Raw genomic sequence first — 27,834 nt, forward strand, 5'->3', positions numbered from 1 at the left:
CAATCTTTTAAATTCAAAGATTATAAGAAATTATATGTGACAATGTCACTTTTTCTAAATAAAACAAGTTAAAAATGCTTTAAACTATTTAATATCTATTATGTACCTGTTTAACATCTATTGGCATATTATTTATAATATGATGATAAATAATATATTCTCTTAATTTGAATCAGTTAAAAATCATGGTTTTAACTGACAATCAGTAGTGACTGACTTTTTGCTTCTGAATCAGTTAAAAATAACTGAAAAATTATCCACAAAACACCGAAATTTTTCTAAATATTGTATATTAAAGATTTGCTTGCATAATTCGAAAAATTTACTTGCAAAGTTTATTTTAAAATTGTGTAAAGATTTAAATTTCTCACTCCAATAAATGTCTATCGTCAAATTTTCTTAAAAATATAGCTTGAAACTTTCCTGAACATTTGAATTGCATTTTCGACTATACTTTCGTGAAAATTTTCCTGAAAATTTAACTTAAATTTTCAGGAAAGTTTCGCGCTAAACATTTATTGAAGTGGGATATTTAAATCTTTACACAATTTTCACTAAACTTTGCATTTAAATATTTCAAAGCTTAATTGCGAGTAAATCTTTAGTAAATTTTTAGGAAAGTTTCGGTGCTATGTAGGTAGTTAAACGTGACTAATTGAATCAATCAAAAACAATTGTATTGAAACATCAGTTATTTTCAACTAATTGTCAGAAAAAAAATATTACTATTTGAATTAGTGACTGACTTTTTGCTTCTAAATCAGGTATTTTTAACTGCGATTAAATAATTTAGAGTGTAAGATATAATATACATTGTCCAATGTATAAAATTTACAGTGAAATTTACGTGTGTGACGTGACGTAGGGGGGAGGGGGGTTCAAGATTTGTGACGAAGTGTGACATAGGGGGAGGGAGGGGTTAAAAAGGGTCCAAAATCGCGTGACGTATTATGTGTACGGCCCCTTAATAGTTAATCACAAGTACTTTATATTTCGTCAGATTTTATTCAATTTAATGATTTCTTTTCCTTACATTTAGTGAATGAAATTTGTAAAATTAGACCATTTGACAGGTGAACTTTAAAATCATTTTTCGTTTAATATTTCTTATCATTAATTATTTAGCTATCAATTAAATTAAATCTGTTTCAAGACTTTTTGACCTACAGGTCAAGGCTTAACCTGTAGCTTTTCAGCCTTCAAAATTTAGGTCAATTTTAAGGGAAGTTTTGACCTACACGTCAAAATTTGACAAACAATTCATTCTGCACGCATAATGTAGGTCAATTATTTATAAGGGCAGTTTTGACCTACACGTCAGAAATTGACAAACAATTCCTTCTGCCCTCAAAATGTAGGTGAATTTTAAGGGCAGTTTTTAACTACAGGTCATGGCTTAGCCTGTAGCCTTTCTGCCCTCAAAATTTAGGTCAATTTTAAGGGCAGTCTTGTTATATACGTTAAAAATTGAGAAACAATTCTCTCTGCCCTCAAAATGTAAGTCAATTTTAAGGGCAGTTTTGATTAAAGCTGTGCCCAAAATTGTATGCAATCGAAATACAAGTTATGCAATGAAAATACTCGTCATGATATCCCCTTTCAATTGCAAAGTGGCAAAGTTGAAAATTCAAAATGGCGTCCTTACTACGTCAATCAGAAGAGACTAAACTCGAAAATAAGTAAATATATTTATTAATTTCTTTTAAAGAACGATGCATAAATATTGGGTCAAAATATATTTTAATGTTTTTGGGGTCGCTGATTACGAATCTGAAGTCAGATTTTCAAAATTCAAAATGGCGGATCCAAAATGTCGGACGAATTTAAAAAAATTTCTTGAATTTGCTTGAAACTTTTTACTTGGGGGTTTTTGGGGTCGCTGATTACGAATCTGAAGTCAAATTTTCAAAATTAAAAATATCAGATCCAATATAGCGGACGAATTTAAACAAACTTATTGAATTCGCTTGAAATATTGGATCCGACATTTTTAATTTTGCAAATTGGACTTCAGATTCGTAATCAGCGACCTCGAAAACCCTTGAGTACAAAATTTCAAGCGAATTCAAGAAAATTTTTTAAATTTGTCCGCCATATTGGATCCACTATTTTCAATTTTGAAAATCTGACTTCAGATTCGTAATCACCGACCCCAAAAACATTAAAATATATTTTGATCTAATATTAATGCATTGTTTTTTAAAAGTAATTAATAAATATATTTACTTATTTTCGAGTTTAGCCTCTCCTAATTGACGTAGTAAGGACGCCATTTCGAATTTTCAATTCTGCCACATTGCAATTGAAAGTGAAATGTCATGACTAGTATTTTCATATGCATAACTTGTATTTTGATTGCATACAATTTTGGGCACAGCTGTGGGCCGTTTGACGTAAAACGTCCCGTAAGTTTGATTATCCCAAGATACTAAATTTAACTATCTAGATGGTTGTCCTATAGTTGAGTATCCAAGATCGTCACCCTGATTATCTAGATAGTAAATTTAACTATCCATTTTTCTCCGTGCAGCCGACTCGTCCTCAGATACTAATACTAATTTGCCGGGTACACGCAGTGTCGTGCCGTACAAGAATTCAGCGGGGGATGCACCGTTTTCTGTTACGTAAATTCACATTTCTACAAAGACTGTTGATAAACTATGAATCCATCCACACTCTGAATGACACATGATCGCAGTTTTACTGGTTCTGTTAGATCTTTCGACCAACACATTAGATGCAGTGTGGTATGACGTGGATCGAATTCTCTAGCAACCTACAACGCACCTTAGTTCCTTAAATAGTCGTGACTCGAATTAAGTGCCCTGGTTCGTCTTTATAGTTTCGATACTACCAAAACGAGCAGTGAAACGACATACATGGAAAGCATATTGATAGTGCAGGTTACTTCCAGAATGTTTTCGCGGTGCTACCTATGGTATAGTCGTGCGGCGCCCCAAAAAAGGGACGACTGAGTCACCCTTTTTTGGTCGAGAGAGACTTTTGAAATGATAGAAAACAGTTTTAGTTATTCATTTGGACGAGACGACCCGAGAAACGATCAAAATTTTTTTTTTCGTTTTAATATTCAAACTGTCATCTCCAATATCATAACAGGACGAACTTCTCACCGAATCCAACAATCCGATCGCACAACTGAGAAGCTCATTTATAATTATTCAATATTTATGTCGAAAGTTATAAACAATTAAATGAAATGATATTCATGGTCGTCATTTAAATACCTTTTTATTATAAAAAATATTTTAAAGCTCACAATATTATTTTGCTACAATTATATTTTTTTAAAACAAATTTTTAACTAAATCCATTGATTACTTTAAAAATGAAACAATTTTATTAAAAATTATCTTTTTAAAAAAACCTTTAATTGAAATAAATGTAGCATTTCTTATAACTGAACGTTAAGAATTTTGAAAATGTATTAACTTTATACTTACCTTTTTCCTAAATAAGTTATAAGAAAATATATTACAAAAACATTGTCTTGAATTTTTATCATTAGGAATAAAATGACAACATTAAAAAAGACAATAATTTATTACTAATACAAGACATTGAAATAATAGCAAAATAATTTAAATTGACCCTAGGGGAGACTGGGACTAAATGTTAAATTTTACATAAATTATTTTTTTAGACATTAAGTCGGCTTCGATGCAAATACAGGCAAACCTGTATACGGCGGAAAGCAATTAGACGATTCCGCCGTAGAGAGGTTCGTTAAAATGCTATTAGTGAGTGAACGTTCAAGGATGTATCAACCATTTTAAATCATATGATCTTTAAATATGAAATAGAAGTTATGATAATTTATTAATAGTCTTATTTAAAGATATGGGCAATTCCATGCAAGATTTACCTATGACCTTGAGAATTCGGTTAAACATATTTTTTTCTCAATCTATATGGAAAAAAAAGAAATATGTGTTTTTTTATTTTTGTTTAATCGCCCAAATTTTTGAGTTATGAATTTTTGAAATTTTGGATTTGTAACTGTAGACATATTTTCAGTAGCTTATAAGTCTGAAAATATTGAGTTTAGAGAAAACTTGTCAAGCAATGAAAGTTTTAGTTTTCTTTAAACTTTTAAGAAATGTAAAAAAAAATTTTTTTTTAAATTTTTTATTAAAAAAAAATTTTTTTTTTATAAACAAATTAATTTTTTTTAACTTTGGACCCTTTTTTTTAAATTTATTTATACCTTATAATATACAGAAGATTTTCCAAAAAGTTTTGGAGTGGGCCGACGCGTTTAATGAGTTGTACAAAATTTTCAAAAATCACGTGCAAGATGCTCGCGTTTTACGAAACGCCTCACAATGGAATTTTTTTACAATTTACTTCTCAAAAAATGTCTACAGACTAAAATTTTTAATTGATTCGAGTGTTTTTTGTTTTAAATAAAAGGAGAATAATTTCTGAAGATATCTCTCCATGCAAACCTAAGAATCTTCAATTGTTTATAATTTTTTTTAAAAACAAAAAGTTAACAAATTAATTGTGTAGTTTCCTTTAAAAATGAAAGATTATTTTCTTATTTTGCTACTACACATGTCCTAAATCAGATTCAATTAATATAATATACGACCACCGAATAAATAGTAAAACATAAAATAATTTATCTAAACTGTTATAAACAATATTAGTTAACAAATAGTTAACTTTGGTTCCTCTCCATAAAAAAACTTTGTTCTTTCATATTCATATTTTACTTTAGGTTCATTTAATGAATACATCTCCCTTTCGTTAAAAAACAATTTTTAATTGTTATAAACAATAATAGTTAACAAATAATGAACTTTGGTTCCTCTGCACCAAAAAGAATTTTTTTCATAGTTTTCATTGAAGCTTATTACAAAGAATGTTTGTGTCAAAATAAAACAATAAACATTTTAATGTAAAATATATATTAATTGCATTTATTTTATTTTAATTAATTTTTTTATTTTAATTTTCAAAAACACAAGGAAAGAAAAAAAACATTTAATACAAATTTATATAAATTAAATTGTTTATAGTTATTGAACAAACTATTTCATACGTTCACTATTTTTTAACATATATTCTTTGTAATAAACTTCAATGAAAACTATGAAAAAAATTCTTTTTGGTGCAGAGGAACCAAAGTTCATTATTTGTTAACTATTATTGTTTATAACAATTAAAAATTGTTTTTTAACGAAAGGGAGATGTATTCATTAAATGAACCTAAAGTAAAATATGAATATGAAAGAACAAAGTTTTTTTATGGAGAGGAACCAAAGTTAACTATTTGTTAACTAATATTGTTTATAACAGTTTAGATAAATTATTTTATGTTTTACTATTTATTCGGTGGTCGTATATTATATTAATTGAATCTGATTTAGGACATGTGTAGTAGCAAAATAAGAAAATAATCTTTCATTTTTAAAGGAAACTACACAATTAATTTGTTAACTTTTTGTTTTTAAAAAAATTATAAACAATTGAAGATTCTTAGGTTTGCATGGAGAGATATCTTCAGAAATTGTTCTCCTTTTATTTAAAACAAAAAACACTCGAATCGATTAAAAATTTTAGTCTGTAGACATTTTTTGAGAAGTAAATTGTAAAAAAATTCCATTGTGAGGCGTTTCGTAGAACGCGAGCACCTTGCACGTGATTTTTGAAAATTTTGTACAACTCATTAAACGCGTCGGCCCACTCCAAAACTTTTTGGAAAATCTTCTGTATATTATAAGGTATAAATAAATTTAAAAAAAAGGGTCCAAAGTTAAAAAAAATTAATTTGTATATAAAAAAAATATTTTTTTTTAATAAAAAATTTAAAAAAATTTTTTTTTTTTACATTTTTTAAAAGTTGAAAGAAAACTAAAACTTTCATTCCTTGACAAGTTTTTTCTAAACTCAATATTTTCAGACTTATAAGCTACTGAAAATATGTCTACAGTTACAAATCCAAAATTTCAAAAATTCATAACTCGACAATTTGGGCGAATAAACAAAAATAAAAAAACACGTATTTCTTTTTTTTTCTGTACAGATTGAGAAAAAAATATGTTTAACCGAATTCTCAAGATCATAGGTAAATCTTGCGTGGAATTGCCCATATATATTAAAAATCATTTAATTCTTGCAAAGAATTTTGTCAAAAAATTTAAGAATAATTGAATTCCTTAGCAGAATTTTATTATTTATGAAAATAATCGAATTCTTCCGAAAAATTTAATTAAAATTTATTGAAATCCTAATTAAATTCTTTTGAAAAATATCTTTAAACTTTTTTAAAATAATGGAGTTTCTTTAATAGTTATAATTGAACATTTTGAAAGTAATTTTGAATTACACAAAAAATTATTTCAACTTTTTAAAATAATCGTGCCTGTTAATAATTTTAAATATTTGATTTTTAAAGTTTATTAAAATTGTATTGAAAAGAATTGAATTCCTCCGGAGAATTTTATTATTTGTAAAAAGTAATTTAATTTTTGGGATGAATTTTAAATATAATTATTTTTTTTAAATTACTATGATTTGTTTTTCTATTTATTTTATCATTTTTTATGTTTATTTTTTATAATATATAAAATATATCACAAAATAAACAAAAATTATAATTCAAATATAAATTAAATAAAAAACATCCGTATAAAAATTACAATTCGAAACTTTTCGGCCCTTAATTTCATGGCACTCACACAGTCACAACTCTCACTGATATAATCCCTTCTACTTCTACCTGGCGAGTTTCCGCCGTAGAGAGGTTTGCCTGTATATGTATAGATCAATATACTGAATAACTTCCCAGAAGAACCAGAGATATTGATGTTAGAGTCTTTTTTTTGTAATTGTCAAAATGAAAATTTGTATATTGCGTCAATTTTTTCATAATAGAGACTGTCACAAAATTTTAAATAAGTTTAATATCTATTCTTTTTCTTAAAATGACATAATAAAATCGTACCTAATCATTAATCTTGTAAAAAAATGGTTTTTTAATAGAGAAACTGTCCTTTTTAGATTTTAAATACTTTAAATATTGTCGAATTTTCGTATTTCCAAAATTAAGAGGGAGGGGGGGGGTGGTTTTAAAAATTTAAAACCTGTTGGTTTTTATCTTCAAGGTGCCCTGAACTGGAAACAATTCTTATCTGAATAACTTCCAAGAAGAACCAAAGATACAACAATTAGTTGGTATCGCAATCTTTAATTTCGTTTTTCTCGAAATTAGGTTTTTGGCGTTCTAAACTTTGAAATTCCGTAACTCAGCGAATTTTTAACCAAAAAAGTTCTAAGAGCACTCAAAATTTTCTAAATTTTGCCAGGAATACGCCCATATAGATAACTCCAATAGTGCCAAAATGGGCCCTTTTCATGTGGACGTCCACATATGCATTTGTGTAATAGCTGTGAGCATAATAAAGAAAATTTGCATTAAATAAATAAAAAAGTAATTTTGTATTGTTTTCGAAGAGCAACATATGGGCACTTTTATGTTAAGGAGGCTCTACCATCTGACAATGATGTGGACTACTGTTTCATCTATCTAAACTTTCTGCCAAGGAAAGTGACAGCCGCAAACTCCATTAAATGCGATGAATATAGTCGTTCAGTGCATTAGAAGTGCGTTATGGTTTTCGTACTACCCAGGCGCGAAAGACCAATGCTGATGATAAATTAAAGTTTGATTGAGTCTTGAACGCTCAGTGTGGGTAACCCACAGTAGAAGCAGTCTTTACATCACTGTCACTCAATATTAGTTCAACATTGGGCCCAATGCTCGTCCCATGCTCGATTCAAAACTCGGTCAATCTTTATGAGTGAATCTCGAACATCTATTCTTGATTCAAGCTTGAATCAATCTTTACACAATATTCAGTTTATCTTTATTTATTACCGTGTTCACTTAACTAAATAACATTATAATAATTATAATAATTGTTTCAAATAATAATAATAATTAACATAAAGTTATGAATTGATAAATAAATATTTATATTTATTTAGTATAAATATATTATTAATTGTAACTTTCATATTTAAAAAAAGTTAAATGGAAAATTTTTTTTTATAAATGTTTTCAAAATTATTATAGATAATTAATAAATAATAATTAAAATGTGCAATAAATATTCCTGACACTGCATCATATTTAATAATTTTATTAATTATGTTAATTTTTAATATTAATTTAATTAATTATTATTTATTAATTAATTATTATAATTATTAATAATTATTATTGAATTAATAAATATTATTATAATTAATAATAATTATAATATTTAACATTATAATTCATTATTATTCCAAATTATATTTATTTAAATAATATATTATTAATGTATCTAATAATAAATGTTAATAATTTTGTTACTGAATAATAAAAAATATCAATTATTTATCGATGTTTATTAAATTATTCATTAAATATTTTTAATTTTTAAATGTTTTAAAAGTTGAATTTTATAATGATTATAATTTTATTAGGGGCCGTCCATAAACCACGTAGCCCCATTTTTTGGGAATTTTGACCCCCTTCCTCCCCCATGTAGTACGCTATTACATGTATTAGCGCCATTTTTTCCTCTTGTCGTAGTCAATTGCTTGACCCCCCCCCTCCCCCTCAAGAGGCTACGTGGTTTATGGATGGCCCCTTATGGTAGTTTACTTTAGTTGCTAACAGATGGGCATTACCCGTGTAGAAATTTAACCATGGCCCAAATCGGGGCCAGATCTTATGATCATTGTGTAGGCCATAACATGGCATGAAACACCTTCCCAGATCGGGCCCAAGTCTGGCTAGACTTGGGCCCGATCTGGGAAGGTGTTTCATGCTGTTTGAGTATATTATTACAAGAGAATATTATTTATATATATATTATTATATTATATTATTATTATTATGTATATTATTATTTTTCGCAACGCGTTAAAAATGCTATTTTACAGGTCATTTTAATTAGTTATTTTACTAATTGCTTTCTATTGATGATAGTCGAAAATTATTTCATTGGAAACTTTGACACTCTAATTTTCCATTTTTGTAAAGAAAGTGTAAAAATGTTAATTTTTGTGGGAGAATCGGCTGTTGCAAAATTGCGATTTTAGTGCTTGGTTTGTTTACTTTTTGGTTTGTTTACATTTCACAACTTGGAAAAACATTTTTTTCCTTTTACACGGAGAGAGATTTTGTATTAATATTTGTTAAAATTGGCAATAGAATTTAATATATTCTTTTTCAATTTAGGTAAATCGTGTTTTATATTAAAAATTAATATTGTGCATATTAGTAGGCAGCCCTTGATATATTTTACAAAAATTAATAAAATTGTAATACAATTTAATAAAAGAATTATAATTTTTAAAAATGACTATATTAAAATCGCAGTCCGTGAAAGTATCGAAAGAATAAGAAAAATTGAAATAGTTCTTTTAAATTTTAGAATAAAATACATATTTCAATCTTTAATATAGTTAATACTAAAAATTATGAGTGAGTCGAAAAGGACAGGAAATAAAAAGACGTAGGAAGGAGGAGGATAGAATTATCGTTTCGAAAGTATTTCGCACACACACCAATGAGCTAACGCAAGCATCATACTATATACATCATACTATACAAACACAAACTATATACAATTTCGGAGATCTATGTTAAAACCTATAAACGCATACATATAAACTTAACTTAAATACAAATAAACGCAATAACGCACGCACGCTGTACATTGGGAGATACAGTTCTCAACTTCCTTATATACTAAACTCGAGAAATTTTCTGAACTTGTGAGAAAGTGATATTTTCTCCATATTTTGTTTAAAAAAGTTCTTAATTTATTTTACATTATAAATACATACTTTTGTATGCTGGGTCAAAATTTTATTCAGAAATGTTTATCATAATACTGTTTTTAAAATTGTTTGTTTCTGGAAAATGATTTCTATTGAAATTATATCCAATTTTTCGTTATATAAAAAACCCATCATTTAATTTATTGGCATAAGAAAATGCAGCATATCTTAAATCATTCTTTTTAAATACCTTCCAATGTCCTAATTCATTTTCGTACACGGAAAAAAATTAATATCTAAACTTGAAATAATATTAATTTGAAATCCAATGGAATGTAAGTATGTCTAAAATAGACATTATAGTCACAATTAAATTCACATCTCTGATTTAGAGATTTGTTAATTTCACAACTTATCTGATGTGAATTACATTGCGTTTGAAGTTCATCATTGTCAAAGAATATTTAAACCATTTTAATTATTTAAGTATTAATTTTATATTTTAAATGCAGTTTCATTCCCAGTTTTCACTTTCCATATTTTACAAATGTTTTTCGCGTTATCACGTGTGGGACATATTTTTATTTATTAGTATTTTCAGGTTAAACTTTCGTTTGACACTTGAAAACCTAACCTATATTGAAAGTTGTACCAAACCATGTTTTTTTATTAAGAAATAGAAAAAGAATGTTTATATTGTGTGATGTTGAGATAATTTGATTCAAATAAAGAAATGAAATAATAAAAAATTCATATTATCTTCAAAAAATGTCCAATTTTTTATGATTGTCAATGGATTTTTTTATAAGTTCATACTAAAAGAAAAATATACATTCTTTGAATAATTCTCACTCTAAATTGTGATAAATCATAAAATTTGAGATTTCTAATATCATTTTCAGGCATAAAAATACGGATTCTTCACACTGATAATATATGCGGATTAGATATAACTCTAAATTTCAGTTTTACAGATCTGTTCAAATCACACATCCGATTCCAGTGATAGTTTATGCCTAAATCTCATATTAAATCTCTAATTTAGAGATTAATTTTTTTGCGTGTAAATTTTGAATGCTCTCAAATGCTCATTTAAAAGACAATGGACTATGCCTTTTACTACAATTAGGAAATCTTCATTGTCGATTAAAATTATTGAATGAACAAAATAAAATTGTTCACCCAATTCCGACACATTTTGACACATCAAATTAAAATATTTTGGGGTAAACACAACGTGCACATGTTGCCACGAGGTTTGACTCGGATAATTTCGGAACTGCTCGACTGAAATATTCGGCTAATCTCGGACAGCTTCGTAACCGCTCTACGTCAGCCTGACGTCAGACCATAGCCTGCTATGGCCTGCTACTAGGCTGGTCATAATTTTTATTATAGTCGATAATACTATTCGTAACTAAATTAACAACTTATGTAATTCTTCGATAGTATTTAGTATAATCATCTGGTAATACTTTTTACTATTGCATACTTTCTTACTTATAATATTACAACTTCTTATTGACTATTTCAATTTCTATTACTTCAGAATAATACAAAGTAATAATTTGATTATAAACTTTCTTAAAAATGGTAATATTAATTCATAAATGTACATGATTTCCCCAAATTGCAATCGGTTTTACTAAATACTAATATAATAATACGAAATATTAAAACAGAATCTCTCTCCGTGTAGTACTCTTGAAATGAGTTACCTTGATTTTTTTCATAAAGCGGTTCAGGAGATACTAATTTTTTGAAAAATGACGTTTTTTACGTAAATTTTTTTTAAATGCTTATAACTTGGTCAAAAATTGATCAAATTAGACGTTTTTATAATGAAAAGTTTTGTTTTCATGCGTAGTTTTCAATAAAAATATTTTTTGAAAATTTTAAAATAATTTACGGTAAGATTTTAAAAAATTTTAAATAAAATTTCATTTTTAACAATGTTTGTATTGATTAATTTTTTTCAAAATTTTTTGTAAGAGACTAGCACTAAATTAACAACATTAAAGCCTTGTTCGATCGTGGACAAACGATGGGATCTATTTATTTAAATTTTTTTAATTTTTATATACACAGTGAAAACGGTAGGCCTAACTTGTCATTTGACCAAATCACAATTTTACACAGAAAGAAGGTTAAGTTTGGAGCGACTCAGTCTGAAAACACATTTGCTGTGAAAAATGTGTATGATTTTGTCAAAAATGGGAAGTTAGTCATTTGGATACCACTGCCTATATAAAAATTAAAAATTTCAAAATAAATTGATCCCATCGTTTGCCCACGATCAGATAAGGCTTTAAAATTGTTATTTTAGTGCTAGTTTTTGCAAATAATTTTGAAAAAAATTGATCGATACATACATTGTTAAAATTTTTAATAACTTATCGTAAATTATTTAAAAAATTTTTAAAAATATTTTTATTGAAAACTACGCGTGAAAACAAAAATTTTCCTTATAAAAACGTCCAATTTGATCAATTTTTGACCGAGTTATAAGTATTTAAAAAAAAATGTACGTAAAAAACGTCATTTTTCAAAAATCTGTATCTCCTGAACCGCTTTATGAAAAAATTTTTAAAACATCAAGGTAGCTCATTTCAAAGAGTACTAAAAGAAAAAAATGTTTAAAAAAAATTTGAGATGCAAAAGCAAAATAATTTCCGATTTGGCGTGGAATGCCCCATATATATATAAATTTTTTTTTAAAATTATAATAATAAATAAATAAAATAATCTTTATTATAATCATAATAGCATTAATGAAAAATAATATTTTTTACAGAAATGAATACTATGGATCCTGTTGGGGACGGTGGAGGAGGAGAGGAATCCGGAACTGATAAAAATACAACCGCGGGGACACCTTCGACTCAACATCAACAGCATCCACCACCTTCACCACTTAGCGGATGTTATCTTCTCGTGGTACTTCCAGAACCTCATACCGCACAACATAAGGACCTTATCTTAAGTCGCCTAGCAAAAGGTCAGCGTTTACCGATTTTCTTTTTTTTTTAATTATATAGTAATTGATTTTTATGCATAATTGATTTAAAAGCGATATATAGTGTGTATATATTATTACCTTATAGAGTGTATTATATAATAATTGTTTCAGTAATTATTATCGTTGTATATGAATTTTACCACAATTTATTTTATTAGGGGAGAGGTACGCACGTTGAGACGGTCCGCACGTTGAGACACTAAGATATTATAACCTGTGTAACTGTTAATACCAAAAAGTTTATTGGCATTTTGTCGTATCATTAATACCATACTTTTTATTCAAAAGAAGCGCGATAACTCCTATTTTTTCGGTAGAACTAGAGCGAACCAATTTTTTAGTTAAAAAAAGTGTTTTTCAGGATTTCTGTTTAGTGTATTTAGTGCATTCTTTATAGTGGCAGAAAAAAGTGCGGATAACATTTACATATCAATTTTGGTTCTACTTTAATGTTCCGACAAAAATTTAAACATACGCTAACATCTAGAAATAATTTCAAAGCTTTAAAAAAATAACGGCGAGGTCTGCACGTTGAGACACACTGGGGTACGCAGGTTAAAACGCTCACGGTTTGAAAATAGTAGGGAAGGATGGGGCAAGGATAGTTAGTTGCTGTTATGCTTAGACGGCTTGCTAAAAAATCGCGTAATTCATGGTATATTCGCGTTTTAACATTAAAAGATGATAGCACTGCAAAAACTAGCGTCTTCGAAACGTCTTATTTTAAGACATTAGACGTTTTGAAAACGTCTAGTCTGGAATAAATGAGTAATTCATCTGTCTTTCATGCAAAGTGTCTAAAAATTTGAGACACTTCTTGCGTCTTACAAATGTAAACAAGTCACTTTCAGTGCTTATAATTTAAGACATATAATGTAGACGGTAAAAGTGTCTATATTTAAGTCATTTTTGCTAATTTAAGACGTTTTCGAAGTAAGACACTTTGAATAAAAGACATTTTGTGTATTCGAGTATCTTCGGTAATATTCGTCTTGCCTCGTCTCGATGAAAGTTTCCCGCGCAATATCAATGCATACATGCATTTTTAGGTTATGTATCGATTCAAGCAGTAAATTTCATCTGAATGAAGACACTTTAAACGTCTCCAAAATAGTCACTTTTAACGTCTTCCTAAAAGACATCCCAAAACGTCTTACAAATGAGGACAAAATAGTGTCTCAAATATAGACACCTGTTTTTGCAGTGAGCAAAAATTGGAAGTCAATCTGTCACCATTTGCGAAGTTGGGAGTTTATTTTTGAAAAAAGTCTGTTTTTCTAAAATGTCAACGTAATGTTTATCATATTGTTTTCTACATTAGAGTTTCAGAATATTTATTTACGTAAGTGTTTTCCAGAGTGGAATTTCCTGCTGAACACGAATATCGTATTTATTTTCAAATTATAATTCACATTGTTCCATAAAATTTAGAAGTTTATTGATCAAGGAATTGGTGGTCATCTGAAGAAAAATGGTTAAACCTCTGATTCTAGTTCAGATGAATTTTAATACAATAATTGCAATTCAGAAAATGTTCAATACATATTTTTAATACTTGAGATAACAATATTGAATAGTCTAAATCCATCAAAATAAAGAAAACAAAAATTTACTGATTTTCTATAACATGTTTAGCATTCGAATTCTTTTAACTATCCTTGCCCCGGTGCTGGGGCAAGGATAGTTAAAAATTTTTGTTTACTTTTTCATTCGTATCTCGTAGGGATTTGAGTCTACAGTAAAATTATGTATAGCAAAATTATAGCCAAATAACCAGGCTTTCCAAAAATACTTTTCGTTTGCAGATACATATTCAAGTTTGGCCGCTAGATCCGAAAAGGTTTAACCTAACTATCCTTGCCCCATTCTCCCCTACTGTTATTAAAATTGATTTTGAATCCACAATTTTTAAGCGTTTTACATGTTCTTCACCTGTAAAAATTGCGAATATAAAGATTTCGATTAATTATTTTTGTGCAAAATAAAATTAAATAAAAATGCGAATATTCAATTGTTTTTAACAAAATTATGTTCAATATTGCCTTTGCCCCACATAACAAACTTTTTTTTTTACTTTAAATTTAAAATATTTAGATACAAAATTCAACTAAAACACCACGCCAGTTGTGTAGAGAAATATTTAATTTATTTACATGTTACGTTTTTAAAAATTAAATACTTAAACTTATGTTTTAAAAAATAAAAGTTTGTTCAGTAAAATTATCATTTTATTTTTGCAAAACAATTTTTTTGTTATATTTCTTAAAATATTTGATATTTTTAGGTTTTTCTTTTTTTAATCAATTGAGGCGAGTTATTGGATCCAAGGCCTCAATTTGTCTGATTGCATTGCAACTTAATTTTTAATTCCAATTGGAATAGACAGAAAATAAAAGAGATATTTTAAAAAACGTCTTTGCCCCGCATAGCGCCTTTGCCCCCTCTCCCCTAATTCAAAAGCAAAAAGTCAGTCACTAATTCGAATTAGTAAACATTTTTACTAATTCAAATTTAGAGAGTATCGAATGTAAAAAGTAATACAAAATTTAATAAAATTTACAATGACGATGTAAAAATTAAAATTCTTAAAGCAATTTTTAAAAGTGACTAATGTAATAATTATTACTATTAGTAATTTTTACTACCAGAAATAGTAATATTTACTTCATGCGAAGTACATTTTACAATGAATAGTAATTTTTAATATAAAAGTAGAATTATTACTATTCCATAGGAACTTTTACTAGAAACTCAGCACCATTTTTCTCCGTGCGTCTAGGTTTAAAATAATTGAAATATTTTAATGTTCTTGGACTCAACTAAAAAAGTTATTATCATGAGAATTTGTCAAATTTTTTAGATTAAATTTAAAAACTACACTGAAAAAAATACATTTATGGTACTGCCATAAATATAGCTAATTCTCACATATTATATTGGTGGATATGGAACTGCCATGCAGTATTGCTGTTTCAGCCATACGCAGTGTAGAACAGCCATATGTATGTGAGAGACAGTAATATGTATGTGGAGAACACCAATACTGTATTTTAAGAACAGCAATACAGTATTGCTGTTTCACCTATACGTCCTTACTATACTCGTAAAACAAAATCGACAATATTTTTTTCAGTGTAGCATATTTTTAATGGAAACTATCACATTACTATTAGATATGTAAATTACACGTAAAATTACCGTTAAAATAGGTCGAAGAACATGAATTTTAATCTGGCTACCACTTAATTTTGAAAATTAAATTTTAAGGCTTAATATTTTTTTTGTTTAAAACCAATATAAAATTTTTAAAAATTAACTGGGTGCTGATAACTGGGTGCCACTCTTAGCTTCGTTTATAGAACATTGAAACATATAAATTATTTCAGAAATTATGTTAGTTTTAAGAAAACAAGCAAACTAAAGAATTTTTTACATATGTTTCTAGAAAATTAATTAAATTTTTTGTTTGAGGTTTAATTTTTAACAATTTCTAATAGATTTTAGAGGATTAGAGGGAAAATATATTAATTAATATACAATTTGGAAACAAAATTCTTTATAGCATTAGAAATGTATCATTTACACAATGTTTGTAGATAGTGCACGATTAATTTAAAATAATTCAAAATTTATTGGAGAATAATTTATAAATTTCGAAATATTAAAAATCCCAATATTATACCCGTCGAAGATGGTACGACAGCAATATATATATATATATATGTCGTAGGCAAATAGAAAAATCCGGCATTTAGCTTAATGCCTAGGCATTGGGCTAAATGCCGGCAAGTACATAAATAAATCGTGAAAAATGGTTATTTTCCTATTTGCCTGAAATCAATTAGTCATTTAGCTTATTGACTAGGCGTTAAGGAAATTGCCTAAGTAGCACCCGGCAAATAGAAAAATGAGAATATGTGCATGTGTCACTCAACAGAAATATTAAAAAAAAAATATGTCAAAATTAATTAACACAAATATTTTATTATCAATTATAATAATAATAATAATAAAATATTTAGTAAAATGATTGAAATAAAATGAAAAATATAATTCACAAAATAAAATTACTTAGACGTTTTGATTTCCAATATAATGCAATTTCTAGCCATAATGTAACACTTATTTAAGACTGACGCTCCAGTCCTTGTTGAAGATTGGCGTTCAATGTTCAATCAATGCTGCGGAACCCTAATGCAGGACTGAAACAAGGCTGCTTCCACTGTTCCCAAATTTACGCGTCTCTCGCGCTCATTCAATATAATATGGATATATGAATTGTATATAATAATAATAATAATAATAATAGTAATAATTATAATTGTAATAGTAATGAATATTATTGTTATTATTTTTATTCATATTATATGCGTTTGTTAATTTAATGGCATTAAGTAACTATTATAATAATTATATTATTATCATATAAATAATATATTACTAACAATAAATGTCATTTGAAATAGTAATATTAAAAAAATAATTTTAGTAAAAGAAAACAATTTTTCTGTTAATCGGTACATTTTTTTCTCGATTTTTCAGCAGACTTTTTAATATTACTTACAAACATATTCACATTTTTTATTCACAACACAACACACAATTTTATTATTAGATATAACGCTTAAAACAAAGAATGAAAAATATTTGCTCGCATGTGGGATCGAACTCACGCACCCCGCCCCTAACGCATACCGGAAGTCCTAAACGCACGCATTTAAACCGCTCGGCCACAGAAGGCTGGAAGGCATCTCGCCTAATCTACTATTTCAATGCCAGCGCCGTATATTCTGTATATACGGCGCGTCACTCAATATTTGTTCAGCATGGGACACCAATGTTCGTCCCATGCACAGTGGGCCAGGATCGTCAAATTTTGGCCAAAAATACAATTTTTCAACTTTCAAATATGCACAAAAGAATTTATCTACAGTATTTAATAGTAAATAAGGAATTTATTGCATAAAGGATTTGTTAAATAATAAAAAATTGTGTCTTCTGGAACTATTTAAAGTTTAACATTTGAGATAAAATAATAAAATGTTTTTGATTGAAATACTTAATATATCTAGAAATAAATTAATTATTTTTGTATAAGTACTTATTTTTTCTCATCAATAGATGTATTGAAGTAAAAAAACCAATAGTTACTTTAAAAAAATAAAATTTATTAAAATGTAGCTCCATTGAAGTTAACAAATAGTGGATTTTTTAATAGAGTGCCGACTTTCAGTTAGTCGAGCTCCTCCGAGCCGCATAATATTTGGAAAAACAAGTTATAGAACGATTACTTAGCATGTCTACTTTGACGCCAATATGTGCCATTTTGCGCCTTTTCATATTTTTTCAACATAACAAGAATATTGCAATAAACATATAAATATATGCAATAAATATATAAAGACAATTTTCAAAATTAATCAATTATGATGAACACGGGTATTTAATGGTTTTTTTGTGTCGCTGATCACGAATCTGATGTCAGATTTCAAAAATTCAAAATGGCGGATCCAATATGGCGGACATAAAAATTTTAAAATCAATAAATTTGAATTAAACATAGGTATCTATGGGTTTTTTGCATACACTGCAAAAAGAAGTATCTTATTTAAGATGTTTTGGTAGTCATTTCTAAGATGTTTTGGTAGTCTTTTTTAAGTTATTTGAAATATCTTAATTTAAGATGTTTAAAGTATCTTATCGCTAAACATCTTATTTAAACAAAAACATCTTAATTTAAGATACTTTAAAAAACTTACAGAAGTATCTTACTTTTTTAAGACAGAAGAAATATCTAAGACGTATCAAACATCTTAAAAATCAGTAAGATACTTTAGAAAACATCTTATTTTAAGATATCAAATAAGACACCTATTTTTGCAGTGTAGAGTTATTAGAATAGAGTGCGCGACTTATACCTTTTACCGTAAGAGGCATTCTTAGGCGCATAGAAAGAGACAAAAGCATGAAAGTAGACCCCTTATCTTACCTTCTCTAATGGCGCATGTGCAAGAATAAAAGTTTTTGGTTAGATTTTTGTCTAAAAAGATCGCATGAAAAATCGTTTTAAATACAATAAAATTAAATGTAAAATAAATATTTTACAATAAATAGGGTAGAGTGGGATTAAAAAGTCATGCTGAAAAAAAGCTATTTGGCTGTTATTTGAAGATAAGACGCAACTTTTGATTCTAGTTTGGATGTCGTATCGATAATATTATAGTAATTGGAATTTTTAATTTTGAGCTGCTTATTTCGATGAGTATAAATTGAAAGCAGGTAAACTTAACATCAAATACCATTTTTCCTGCTAAAAATGTTTTTAAATTATTTATTTGTCATGTAAATAAAAGAAAAATATAATTGCCAGCAAGCAAGCAACAATTGTTTCGATGCATTAGCTGTTTCACTATCGCGCATGCGTTATTAGAGAAAGAAAGAAAAGGGGTCTACTTTTCGTATGGCTGTCTAACATTTTGGTCGCTTGCGCACTCTATGCTAATAACTCTATGGTTTTTTGGGTCGCTGATTACGAATCTGATGTCAGATTTCAAGAAATCAAATTTTTTGTTGTTGTTGGTTATATGGCCTCTTGCAAAGCAGGTAGCCAAAATGGCGGTCATAAAAAATTTTAAATTAATCAATTTCAATGAGACATAAGTATGTAGAGGTTTTTCGGGTTGCTGATTACAAATCTGTTGTCAGATTTTAAAAATGTAAAAATGAGCACTTTGTTTCTGAAATCAGATTTAGATATGAAATGGAGTGTTTATCCGATCCATGGAAACAAAAGCAGATTCTCCAATAGGACTACATGCGCACCTGATATACCCACGCGATATAAGTACCTATAAGTAAACATCAGGTCTAAAAAAAACCAAAAAAATTTTTAAAATCTAAAAAAATACAAAATGGGATCTTTACCTGTAACCTCCTCGTGATAGATCCTGGAAACTACAGTACTTTTTATTTTTGTAGGCTAATAACAGGAAAATTTTTTTTATTTTTGAATTGTATACACTAGTTTTGTAATTACCAAACTTAAAAACTCCCAAGCAAAAAATTGTAGGCGAATCTCACCCAATCTAAAATCCACTTGAATTCTTACATCAGATTCGTAATCAGCGACCTATAAAACCCCTAGATACAAAGATTCATAAAAATCGATTAATTTTAAAAATTGTATGTTTGCCATTTTGGATTCTTAATTTTGAATTTTTGAAATATGACATCAGATTTGTAATCAGCGACCCAAAAAACCCATAGATACATATGTTTAATTCAAATTTATTAATTTTAAAATTTTTATGTCCGCCATATTGGATCCGCCATTTTGAATTTTTGAAATCTGACTTTAGATTCGTAATCAGCGACCCAAAAAACCTTTAGATATTTATGCTTCATTAAAATTGATTCATATAAAAAAATTTATGTCCGCCATAATGGATCCGCCATTTTGAATTTTTGAAATCTGACATCTGATTCGTAATCAGCGACCCTAAAAACTGTAAGTAGCATACTTGTTATTTGTAAATATCTTGTTCTCTTTTAAATAATGATTTTTGGCCAAAAATCGACGATCCTGGCCCACTGTGCCATGCTCGATTAAAGACTCGGTCAATCTTGATACAATATTCACTTTCTTTATTACCGTGTGCACTGAACAATACTAAATATCAATATTTATAAATTATTTATTATTAAAATATTTTTTATGATAATTTTATAAGTTAAATTATATATATTATTTTTTTTCTTGTACAGTGTCAAATTATTATTTTCAAAGTTTAAGAGTTTCGTTTATCTGAAAAATTATTAGTGAAAAAATGTTCATTAGGTAGTCATAAATATTTATGCTTAGTAGTTTTACACTAGGATTAACTGTTTAGTAAATATTATCAAAAAACTATTTTTTGTCAAACGCGCGCGACTAAACACAAATAACCTTGAAACTCCAGCATTACCAACTCAACACATACGTTAAACTCTTGAGTTGGCAATGCTAAAGTCTCAAGGTTATTTGTGTTTAATCGCACGCGTTTGACAAAAAATAGTTTTTTGATAATACATATTTACTAAACAGTTAATCCTAGTGTGAAACTACTAGGCATAAATATTTATTACACCCTAATGAACATTTTTTTTACTGAAAATTTTTCAGACAAACGAAACTCTTGGACTTTGAAAACAATAATTTGACACTGAGCAAGAAAAAAATAATAATATATAATTTAAGTTTATTTATATGAATCTTATATAATTAATAATAATAATAAATAATATAATAATAATAATTATTATTATTATTCTTATAATAATAATAATAATAATATATTATTATTATTATTATTATTATTATTATTATTATTATTATTATTATTATTATTATTATTAATTAATATAAATATTATATACTAAATAAATATTAATATTTATTTACCAATTGATATCTTAATAATAATAATTTTTAAATAGTATATAAAATTATCATAAAAAATATTTTAATATTAAATAATTTATAAATATTTATATTTGATATTTTTAAATGCACACGTCAATAAATAAACTGTCAAGATTGATTCAAAATTGAATTAAGATTAGATATTCAAGCTTCACTCACGAAGATTGACCGAGCCTTGAATCGAGCATGGGACGAACATTGGTGTCCAATGCTGAATCAATATTGAGTGACAGTGATATAAAGACTGCTTCAACACTGGGTTACCCACGCTGGGCGTTCAAGACTGAATCAAGCTTCAATCCATCGTCAGCATTGGTCTTTCGCGCCTGGGTATATATATATATATGTTACGGTTAAAGTGCGAAGTCCGGTGAATGTGCACATTAACCGGCGAATGTGCACATTTACCGGGTTTTTTGGTAAATGTGAATAATCTATCAATCTCAGAAGAAATTATGTACATTTCCCAAGTAAATTGGTGATTGTACACATTGACCAACGTTAGTTGGTAAATGTAAAAATTGATAGCAAGTAATTTGTTCAGTAATTATAATTATTATAAAATATGATAATGTAAGGAATTATTATAAATAAATTAATTCTTAATATAAGTAATTAAATAATATAAATTTTAAAAAAGAAATAAAGGTATAAATGGAACGAATAATATATAGAAATACAAATGTAACAAATGGAAATTGAAATGTCAATTGTTTAAGAATAAAACTTTTACAAATACAATAAATTTGTAACAGTTGAATGTTTATTTTCTAAACGTCAGTTATTATTCTATTTTTTGTGAATAACTCTAAAATATAATAAAGAAGAGCATCACTATGTGCAAAAGTTTTAATAATTCTAAAATAAATTATAAAAAATTACTTTGAAATTGGAAAAGACGAGAAATTGATTAAAAGTGATTTTGAGAACTAATAATTTTAAAGTTATTTTTTAATAAATAATTTTAAAAATATTAAAACTTTTTCACATCACTGCCCTTCTTTATGATATTTTAGAGTTATTCACAAAAAACTAGCTTAATTTATTTAATATTTTAAGAGAAAAGTGGTCGAAAAAATTAACATTGAATTCTGTAACAATCACATGTTGTTAAAGTAATTATTGCAATGCATTATTATTTATTTGACAAAAAACATGAAAGTGTCCGACCACCGGTACTGTCCAACTATACCTTCACTACCCTGCCATTTGTTCGGGGTATACTAATTTTTCACTTTGGCCAAAACCTTTTGGTGAATGTGTACATTCACCGGTTAAAGTGCGTAGAAACACAAAATTCGTATACTATTTTCACATTCACCATCCAACGAACACCCAATTCGGGTAATGTGCACATTCACCGGTCAATGTGCACATTCACCAACTTCGCACATTAACCGTAATATATATATATATATATATATATATATATATATATATATATATATATATATATATATATATATATATATATATATATATATATATATATATATATATATATATAATTATATTGTTGAATTTGGCTATACACTATATTTAAGTATATTCAAAGAAAGTATTAAGCTCCAGAGTAGAAATGCATTTGAAAGGGAGAGAATTTCTTTGTTCTTTTGACAAATTTTGACAGTCGATGCGCCTACGTTACACTGTGAAAATCTCCACTTGACGTTCAGGTTTTCCGCAATGCGCCAATGCCATTTTAGAATGTCACCTGCAATTTATTTTCTGCTTCACCACGATACGCGTCAGTCCTAATGACCTTCAATTATTACAGTAATGATTAAACATTATTTATTCAGTTTTTAACTTTTGGATTATAATATTAATTATAATTAATTCTAGAATTATCTGGAAAAAACATTATTATGCGATAATGTTGTAATATACGTATAGATATTATTACTGAGATGAGAAAATTTTAGATTTTGTATAAGCTATAGTATTCTGTCAAGGAGAATAAATATAAATTTAAAAAAAAATATTTTTTAATTTAGGGACAATGTGTTTGAAAGGCTAAATTTTATTTTAATCCTCCGTCACACACCTAGGGAGGGATTCCCTCCCCAGTTTCAATATTTTTGCTTCCTCGTGAGGAAGCTTTGTAGTCGTTTAATTTACAAAATTTTTAAAAATCCTTTTAACAAATTTTCTTGTATATAGGACTATGTTATATAAGACTTTGAATGCTTTATTGTTTACTAATGTGCGACAAAATTCTGATAACTATCAAGAAAAGTAGAAATTACTTTCTTCACAGTAGTGACTACTATGCGAATATCATTCAGAACTTCCAAAGTTAATTTTTTAATATACACAGTAATCAGTGCTGTGAGAAAAAGTACTCAGTGCTTCTACATTTTCTCCGTGTAGTGTGGTGCCAGAAAGACAGTCTATTCTCTAACTGGGCGCTGAAAAGACTGTCTGACCATAGGCAAATCAGGCCAGTGACGATCGAACCACGCGTTGGTCCAGACTGGACGTGCTAATCAGGGCTAATGAGCAGTGCTAATATTTAAAATTTTAGGTTCGATTTCAATATTTCAGTTTTTTAATTTTAAATAATTTACCCAAATTTACTAGGTTCTCACGTTTATTCAATGTAATGTGAAAATATGAATTATTAATAATAATACATATTATTGTTATTCATATATATGTGTGTATGTGTATTTAATGACAATAACTTATTATAATAATTATATTATTTTCAAATAAATAATATACTGCACGAGCAGTAAATATCATTTAAAATAATAATATTGAAAAATAATTTTAATAAAAAAACAATTTGCGTTAATTGGTACATTTTTTAAATTCATTCATTAACAGGCCTTTAACATTATTTGAATAACCGGTTTTAAGGCTAAAAACGTCAAAATTTTACCTGTCCCCACAGGAAGTTTAGAAAAAATAGTTAATAATTTTAGTAATATGCAATAATAAATACAATTATTATTGACATTTTAGTATCGTCTACTTTAGTACAGTTGAATAAAAAAATTTAAAAAAAAAATTCATTTCATATACATGTTTTTTTCAGTTTATGCTTGACAGCAAATTTTGATGCTATTCATTATTTATTATTAACAAACAGTGAATTATTTAAATGAAAATCAAATGTTAACTTAAAATTACTTTTGTAAACACAAAAAATAACTTCCTTAAGTTAATTCAGGAAAAAGAATCAATGTTCTAATTGATTTATTCATTTTTCACTCATTTTAAGTTGGAAATTTGATAAGGGAATCACAAAATAATCTTCACCGACCTCCACCGACCCTTAAATATTTTACCACAAATTAAACAATTATTTATAAAAAAGGTTAAATAAAGCGTAGTTATATTGTTTTGGCCAATACGAATGAGATCCACTTTAAACCGATTGAAAATTAATGATACTTTTTTCAAAAAATTAAAATATCCAAAGTCGGTTGAAAAAGTTCCCACCAGCCTGAGTTTACACCGACCTCAGAATTTCCACCGACCTTCGAATTACGAAGAACCTACACGGAAAAAATTTTGGTGCACCGTTTGTACGTTAAGGTACGTCCGTTGTGTTAGTAGCCGATTCAAATTTTATCCCTTAAACCGAGACATATTTCGTCCCTGTTTCGGTGCGTCAGTCGTGTTAATGCTGCGCAAGCGTTGAACTTTGAATGGAGTCTAACATTTGTCTCCAAATCTGGGACCAGTGCTATATTGTACATGCGCTGTCGCGTATATGATTTTGTTGAAAAAATGGCATTATTATTATCTTATAAAGATAATAATTACAGTGTAGGCATTTAAAACATATGTAGACAAAAAAAAATATTTTTACTATTTTTTTAAACAACTACTTTGTTTTATTTTAACCTTATTTTTTAAACATTTCAAAAATTTTATTTTTATACTAATTCTTATTTAACAAAATAATTTTTTTTTTGAAATTTAAAAAATTTTTCAGAAATAATTTACAATTTTAATAACAATAATTTAAATAAAATTATATACACTGCAAAAAGAAGTATCTTAATTAAGATGTTTTGGTAGTCATTTCTAAGATATATGGGTCATTTCGCAGGAGAGTTAAGGTTCATGTCTCAGATTTTTTTTATATTTTGCTTATTAATAGTATTTTGGGTCCTAAACAACTATACCAAATTTTAATTAAATATTTTTATTATTTTTCAAGATATTTGCATTGCAAATTTCTTGACATGTTTTTTTCATTTTATTATAACTCACTTATTTTTAAAAATTTATTAAATTTGTTAAGAACCTTTTTTACGTAAAAACCATTAAAGTTTGATAAAAAAAATTGAAAATTAAAAAATATCAATTTTTTTAATTATTTATTTATAAAATTATATTTATTTTTAATGTTTAAGCATGAGCCCTATCAGATTTTGTTTAAAAAAAAATCTTATTTCAAAGTTTAAGATCTCATTAAAAAACCGTGAAATTTTTAGAATGGCATCTGTCTTTGTTTTTTAGTAATAAATTGTCGAAGTTTTAATTGCACTATCGCGCGCCGGCTCACAGTTGGATTTTTTTACAATTTAGGGGGCGTCCATAAATCACGTGACTCAAAATGGGGGGTGGGGGGTTAGGAAAATTATCACGGTTGATCACCTGGGGGGGTAGGGGGCTTGGCACATGATCACGTGATATCAATTAACTCTAAATTTTCAATGAAAGCTTAATTTGAGATTTTGACGATTTTTCATATTCAGCATCTCCATTGGGTATAAATAAAGATATTAATGAGATGATTAATAAATTTTATATGAAATATATATATAATATATATATAATAGGGGAGACTGGGGCGAAAAGTTAAATTGTGAAAACAGTTAAAATTCATTATCTTTCGAACGGAAATAGTTAGAGCATTGCAATTTTAACTATAGAAGGGTGTTATCACCCTGAATAAATGTCCTGAGTTATGTGACATTCTGATAATTTTTGTGGTGTCCATATTTAAATTTTTTTTCACCCTACTTTTGAAAATTTTTTCGTAAAAGAAAATATCAACTTTTAAGTATATTTTTTGCATTTATTCTCACTGCGATTTTCTTACTTTATTATTTGGGTCCCTTGAAGAAATACCTGAAGGTATTTGCTAAATATCTTTAGTCAGATTTTTCATATTTGTTTTTAAAGCCAAAAACGCACCCTGGGGCGAAAAGTTAAATGTATTTTTACATGTTATTCACACTAAAAAAAAAGTTTTACTTTCAGCCTATTTTTGAGGCTGAATTTAAGGTGTAAACGGAGTCAGCCCCGTTAAACAAGGACAGACTTATGTGAAATACATGGGCTGAATTTAAGGTGTAAACGGAGTCAGACTTTTTTTTTCCTGTGTTAAAAAAAAATTTTTTATTTTTCGTTTTTTTGGGTTTATTTGTTTGAAAATGATTTATTTGACATTAGGCAAGTACTCTATCAAAAAACAAGACCGCTCACGTGAAATAAACAAAAAAATTTTTTTTTTTTGAAATTTCAATTTATTAACTTTATAACTATTCTAAAGCTTTTGTTAAGTAAACAAAAATCTTTTAATAACTAAATTACTTGTTTACGTATACTTTAACTTATCTACTACTTAACACCTATCAGAAAATAGTTTTAGTAGGCTAAAAATAGAATCTAACTTTTCGCCCCAGCATGGGGTGAAAAGTTAAAAAAAACAAGATTTACAATAAAGGGCAAAACATGTATTGTATGCGAAAATATCAGAAACTTTTTTATTGAAAGTTGTAGGGAACAAGTTGCCCTACAATATGGATGTATAAATATTTGCATCTAAGCGGATTATATTGTCTAAAAAAAATCATTTATGCAAAATTTAACTTTTCGCCCCAGTCTCCCCTATAAATAAATATATTTAGAATTTGCAATTATCAGTCTCTCAAACTTTGTTAAAAATTTTTCCTTCGTTTTTTAACAATTTTCATAAAAATTAAAAGTCACGTGACAATGGGAGGGGGTGGGGGGTCATAGAATGTATCACGGTTGATCACTTGGGGGGTGGGGGGGTCAGAAATTGCCCGAAAATCAGTCACGTGATTTATGGACGTCCCCTTACTGTTAAAAAATGACTACAGCTTACAATTTTTAACCGGTTGGAGTGTTTTTTGTTTTAAATTAAAGGGGACATCCTGGGAGGCCGATTTTTTAAATATTAATTGTTTATAATTTTTATTTTTAAAAAATTAATACAATTTTTTTAAAAAGGACGTTTATTTTCTTATTCCGTTACTGCACATGATCTAAATAAGTTCAAAATAATCCAATATATCCACCAGACAATTAATAAAACAAAATAATTTATTTAAATTGTTATGAACAATATTAATTAACAAATAGTTAACTTTGATTCCTCTTCAATAAAAAATGTTTTTTTTCACATTTACTTTTATATTTAGGTTCATTTAAAGAATATATGTCCTCTCCTTGTTTAAATAAGTTATTTTTTAAACAAGTAGGACATGTATTCTTGAAATAAAATTAAATCAAAAAGAAAATGTGGAAAAAAACCTTTTTTAGTGAAGAGGAATCAAAGTTA

At 27.5% G+C, this 27,834-nt stretch overlaps 1 protein-coding gene across 1 annotated transcript in view; it reads left to right on the top strand.

Moving 5' to 3' along the window:
• Positions 1-27,834, top strand: part of LOC122504709 (microtubule-associated protein futsch) — a 333,942-nt gene that overhangs the window by 62,084 nt on the left and 244,024 nt on the right. The window contains exon 2 of the mRNA XM_043615915.1: positions 12,596-12,799. Coding sequence (XP_043471850.1) covers positions 12,598-12,799 — 202 coding nt within the window. The 5' untranslated portion in view covers positions 12,596-12,597. The remainder of the gene's footprint in view (positions 1-12,595; positions 12,800-27,834) is intronic.

The sequence above is a fragment of the Leptopilina heterotoma genome, unplaced genomic scaffold (genome assembly GCF_015476425.1).
Source record: "Leptopilina heterotoma isolate Lh14 unplaced genomic scaffold, ASM1547642v1 Lhet_311, whole genome shotgun sequence".
NCBI classification, from domain to species: Eukaryota; Metazoa; Arthropoda; class Insecta; order Hymenoptera; family Figitidae; genus Leptopilina; species Leptopilina heterotoma.